At 35.5% G+C, this 6067-nt stretch overlaps 1 protein-coding gene across 3 annotated transcripts; it reads right to left on the bottom strand.

The window, feature by feature from the left end:
* LOC100646328 (coatomer subunit beta') lies at positions 1-5620 on the bottom strand. 3 transcript variants are annotated; one of them, XM_048413353.1, is made up of 10 exons: positions 5500-5620; positions 5253-5413; positions 4140-4491; positions 3127-4065; positions 2808-3043; positions 2394-2732; positions 1722-2321; positions 1328-1615; positions 1213-1230; positions 1-253 (listed from the first exon to the last, which is right to left on the bottom strand). In XM_048413353.1, exons 2-10 carry the CDS (start codon positions 5253-5255, stop codon positions 215-217), a joined length of 2814 nt encoding a protein of 937 aa, XP_048269310.1. In that variant the 5' UTR covers positions 5256-5413; positions 5500-5620; the 3' UTR covers positions 1-214. The 3 variants fall into 3 exon arrangements, with proteins under 3 accessions (XP_048269310.1, XP_048269309.1, XP_048269311.1); XM_048413352.1 differs by having other exon boundaries at positions 5253-5618; XM_048413354.1 differs by lacking the exon at positions 1213-1230 and having other exon boundaries at positions 5253-5617.
* Positions 5621-6067: the final 447 nt, after the last annotated feature.

The raw sequence follows: 6067 nt of genomic DNA, 5'->3' as shown, positions 1-6067 counted from the left end.
TTATGTGAATGTTTTGTTATATTACAATATATATAATTCTCAGTACATGGATAAAGTCTGCGTGCACATGCTGAATATTGTGCATGATAGAAACACTCGCGCACAAAAACATTCTTCGACGGTTTCTTCTCTCTTTAATACTTGATTTTCTCTAAACAATTCTGGTCGGCTCGCAAGGAATGATTAACAGGAGAAAGGTATTCCAATCGACGGGCTAGTCTTCCTCGAGGAGATCGTCGTCGAGATTCACACCCTGAAACAAAAGATATATTTTTCAGCGTTACCATTTATCATCTACTTTTATTCACAGAACGTTTGGATAGCAGAAAAAAGTAATCTAAGAAAGCTTCAATGTATAAGGTAATCTACTATTTTAGGAACTTTGTATTTCCTTTACTTCTCTTAAAAAATTTAATCTTTATTAGATTAACAGATACTTTAATAAATATTGTATAATATGAAAATATGATAATTAAGCGAGAGAAATATTTGCTGTCTAAATAAAGAAAGCGTGATAAAACAATATAAACGAGGGAAAGGGTACACAAAGAGGGATTCTGTACACGAATGTTATGGCAATAAGGCTGTAAAGAGAATGAACCGTGACTGGCGCAAAATCAACAAACTTTATGGCTTCGTAGTTCCCTCTTCACTCGTTGATGACTCAAGAATCCTAATAATCGGTGTTTAGAAAGAAATTAGACGAGGAAAGAAAATATGGCTGAAAATACTGCTATCGATTTTTATCTTAAAACAAAAGGCTCGAAATTCTCCACTTTCGCGTTACCTGCCTACGGTTTCTTTCTTTCTTTTATTTCCGCGTGTGTGTTTCGCCTTTCTTTGCTTTATTTAACGTGGTGTTCGTTCTGCTTGATAGGTGGAACGTGTTCACATACATCGGTCAAGATCGATATATTGCCACGCATACACTCGTTCTAGATGCGTGTATGCGTACCACGCTTGGTTTCAGACTGTTTTAGTAATGTAATACCCTTCTAGAATTACGCGTCTGTATTTAAGGGTATTAAAGCATCGTCTAGTTACCCTCTTTTGTTCCCCACCCATGTTGTTCTTCCGTTTGACCTCGATTCACCCCTACCAGGCCCCCTCATGATTTTGATATCCCAATTAAAATTACTCTATTTCACAACATAATTAAGTCTGTACAAAATAAATAAAAAAATAAATGTACTTTTATGCGCGTACACTTACTTTGTGTATGTAGAAGCACTTATATACGGACAGCATGCACAAGGTAAAAAATGTTGCATGAAAAAAGGAAAACTAATAGAAGAAACACATATTGGTAGTAACACAATGGACTTACAGTAGTATCTATAGTATCATCAATTTCAAGGTCGAGATCCAGATCGTCCTCGTCCACGGTTAATGGTCTAGAGCTGCTAGTAGTCTTCGTAATCTTCTCAGGAAGATTCGATATTCCTGTAGACGATGGGATTACCTTACCAATATCGAGATCCTGTAGCCTATTCGTTAGAATTTCGGTGGTTGGTTCTTCTGATTCGTCAATTGTACTTGTAGCCGGTTCGTAGGTAAATAGATTCGCCTGCTTAGCCGCTAGCATCTCTTCGAATGGATTTCGTTCGACATTCGGCTATAATAGACATATGAAATCGCATTAAAATTCATTCTATGTTTTATAATATCACAAATTACTGAAATATTCAGAACTTGTAAGAAGAAGGTAAACTCATTCTTACTTTCACAATCGGGAATGCACATGCCGGTATCTTCTTCTTACTCTCCTCTCTAAGGAACTGTTCGACCTTTAACGCTTCTCTGTATCCAGGGAACAGGTTTTCGTACTGTTCAGGATCAGCCAAGCTCTGTCCAGCTTTCTTGCTTACAGACGAGAGTTTCTCCTTCCATAATTTTACAATCGATGAAACTTTACTAGGAGCATACGTTCGTGCAAAGAACGCAGCCTCTGGAGTTCTGTCCGTTTTTATAAGGATTTCCTGGCACTTGTCGATGTCTCCAAGGATAAAATATGACAAGAAAGAAATGTTATTCTTGCCCATATCATCAGCGTCCGAGCCTAATTTTTGAATCATATTCGCATTTCCTGTACTTGTGGCAAGCAGTAGGAGCCCACCGAAATCTTGCGCCTGATGCAAACATTCTTGTGCTAAGCACAATTTTCCTTTCTGAGTGGCGAGAGACGCCAATTGCCGCCATTTTTGTTGGCTATTCGCTTCCTTTGCAAGCGAGTGCGCCGTTACGAGGTCTCCCAATACCAGAGCCAATTCAAACCTATGTTCTGGATCCGTGGACACAGCCAATGCTTGTTCTTTGAAACCCTACAGTATTTTAAATGTTAATTCTTCAAATAAACAGAGTGTTAAGCAAGAGATTGTCTTAATAATACGAACTTGTTTTTCCAAGAAATGAGCCACTCGCGTACGATGTTCCTTGGGAACCGTGGGAAGAACTCTGTCTGCTGTCTCGAAATCTTTTCGCATAACAGCAGTCTGGTATTCTAATACAGATAATAATAACGAATACGAGACAACTGACAGTTCCTTGTCGCACAGATACAATCTGTTGTCCCTCGGAACATATCCAAGAAGATACATTGGTCTATCTAAGTGTGATACAGTCACAACTTCTCCACCGACGAAATAGTTTATCCGATTTACACTATTTGTGTAAATGAAACAGTCACCGACCCATAGACCAGTTTTCACAGTTTCACTCATTTCTGCTACCATCTATAAATGATATTAAAAGGTTTTAGAATATTACTTTCTTCATTGCAGGTATTAATGGCAGGTAAAATGACAAACCTCAAAAGCATCTTCAATGTCTTCTAAATTTTCTGAAACATTTGCAACTGCATCAGCATGGTATTTTAAAATAAAGTATTGATCAGATGTAGCTAATGCTACCAGAGAGGCATTTTCAGCCCAATAGACATGTGTAGGTTGAATGTCTATACGACGAATTAACTTAAGCGTGTCCCAGTCGAAAAATGATAGACCAGATCCAGAAGAAACGCCCAACAAAAATCCACCAAAAATACCTGTATAATATAAATATAATAAATTAATAAAATTATATTAGTAAATGAAATATGGCAATTTGAAGAATAATTATTATATTTACCATCAGCACCAAAATCAGGCTTAAAGCTCTTCTTTTCTTTGAAGTTCTTGAAGACTTTTACAGTGGTATTACTTTCTCTGACAGCATACTGACTTGAATCAGCTGCCCAGATGAATTCCGATGCTTGACCAAAGGCTTTATTTCTTAATGCCATAGATGTGTAAATAATGTACTCTCCATCTCCACAAACTACCAGGAATCTTCCATTTGGATTATGCTGGATAGTTTGTGGATAAATTTCACAGGCACCCATGTCTTTGACAGCCAGTGGGAGTCTCTCTCCATCTTGTGTTTCCTCTCCCAAAGCTTTCAAGTTCACTTGCTGTATTTCACTGTGTTTTGCCCAGACGATCTTGCCACCTAATGAATCCATTGAAACTGCAGGCTCTTCTCTACCAACTTTTACCATAACACTACTCTCATCATAACCAATAGCAACATTGTTTGAGCCCTTTAAACTAGCTATTGCCCATACTCTCTCAAAACCATAATTAAGAGAAGATTCTAGTCTGTATGTTCCAGCATGCCATATTCGAACAGTTCCATCTTCAGAACCCGTAAGAATGATGGGCAATTCTGGATGAAAACAAACAGCACAAATATTCTGTGTGTGTCCTTCTAGTGTCTGTACACAAGTTTTATTTTGATAGTCCCAAATTTTGACATAGTTATCGTCTGCTCCTGATATTAAGTATGGTTTGTCTCCACCATGATAGTAATCAACACAATTTACACCTTTCTCATGACCATCTAGTGTGAAATTGGCTGTGGAAGATCCAAGCTGCCATACTTTCACTGTTCTGTCTAATGAAGCACTTGCAAATGTATTGTTATCTTTTGGATTGAATACTACTTGCATTACATAATGTGTGTGTCCTTCAAACATCTGTTGTGCTATCCAACCTTTTTCCCAATTCCACAATTTGATTAGCATATCATCTAACAAGAAGAAAAAAGAATTAATCAGAAACAAAATTATCATTAAAATTTAATAAGCAAGTTAATACACATACCACTACTTGTTAATATAAATGGTTGTGTTGGATGTACTGCAATGCATCTAACATAGTCACTATGTGCCTCGAAAGTATGCACACGTTCCAAAGTATTATAATTAAATACTCTAACTTGCATATCATCTGAACCAGTAACAACCCAATTCTTGCGTGGCACAAATTTGGCTGTACGAACTGGTAAGTCACATACTTCAAATGTTTTAGCCAGCGTTTGAGTTTCATGATTCCAAACATTAACATTTCCCTGATACAAGGAACAGAGCATCCATGGTTCTGTAGGATGAAGGTCCACGCTCTTTACCCTGTCTGACCGAGCGGTCAGTTTTCGCTTGATATCTAACCTCAGTGGCTAAGGGAAAATAAAGTATATATTTATAATTTAAAAGGGAATATGTATCATATCATATGAATGCAATAAAAGATAATAGAAAATCTTGGGAAAAGCAATTAGTGAGCAATTTTAGGAATGTGTATTTTATGATTTACATTAATATCACCAACATTGGTTTTATTAATATTACTTTTGTTGACTACAATTCATCAATGCTATTTTTGACCAATAGCAAGATTAATTAGCAATAACTAATAATGACAATAACCAACATACACATTTGTAAATGCATATAGCTAATATTATTATTACTTAGTACTGCTGTTGATCAAAGTTGGGATAGAAATTCTGAATTAACAGAGTTTGAAAACAAAGTCGATGAAACTCATGTTGATGATATGAATGTAACCTGTACAGGATATAAGGACATTTACATTAAGATATTATATAAACAACGTACATATTACATTAAGAGCAATTATATATCATATTTCTTAATGTAGATTTTTCATTACTTATAGTAAATGTTCACGTGGGCGGCCAGCTGTCAAAAATGAAAGAAGCAAATAAAGAAAAAAAAGAGTGAGACAATTTATCATTAAACATATTTAAATCGAGTGTATCTGTATTGGAAGCATCTTATAATAATCATTTATTAGAGAAAATAGTTATTAATGATCCAATTGTTCGTCACTGCCACTATAGTTAAGCGCGTCCTGTACACAGGAGCGAATGAAAAATTAATTAAATTACGTTATCTTCGTTTCTAAAATACGTACCATTTTGCACTGTACAACTTATATTTACAGTATTGAATAAATTCGAGTCTAATAATGCAGATACGAAATTTAAATCTTCTCCCATGAAGTAACTACGTGGCCTAACTTTTCCTCCACCACACAACCTACACCTCCTAAAAATGGCGTTGATCTAAAGGTTTCTGCACACAGTTACAGTAATTAATCAGATATATTTAGCGTCGAATGGATTGTTCAAATTAATTGCACTATCGAATCTTATAACAACCTCCGTAATAACTTTCGCACACGTGTTAAATTTATCAAAAGACTTGAATATTTGATTATGAGTTTAGTGAGACATTATATGATGTTTCAAACCCTTAACTTACATCTTCATGATGTATCGTTGCTGAACTGTCGATAAAACAGAAATCGTTTACCATAAAATTTTTTATTAATAAAATTGTACAGTCGGTAACCTGTTAGATCTTCCAACGATATAGTAGGAATGGCAATTACCTACCAAATGGTGGCTTATTTGAATCTATTATACAACTTGTAATTTTAAATATGTATTTTGTAAATATGTACCTATGCATAAAAGGAAACATTGTAATAGTTTTCTATGCATCTTTTCGTCTATCAAAACCACGCTGTCACAAATTGTTTTCTCGATTAATAACGCATCATGAAGCGTACCTAGCGAATCGTGTAAACCACGTTGATAAGATAATTGCAGTTGCATTCCATTCTGATTAAACGAGAAAATATTGACAATAAAAGCACGTGCTGAATAAAAAAACCTTATAGAAAGGAATGAGAAATAATCTGCATTAATACGTCATCCTTAAGAT

Source organism: Bombus terrestris, chromosome 16, assembly GCF_910591885.1.
Source record: "Bombus terrestris chromosome 16, iyBomTerr1.2, whole genome shotgun sequence".
Lineage (NCBI taxonomy): Eukaryota > Metazoa > Arthropoda > Insecta > Hymenoptera > Apidae > Bombus > Bombus terrestris.
Note: the sequence above shows the minus strand (reverse complement) of the source record. Positions and strands in the feature narration are given on the sequence as shown.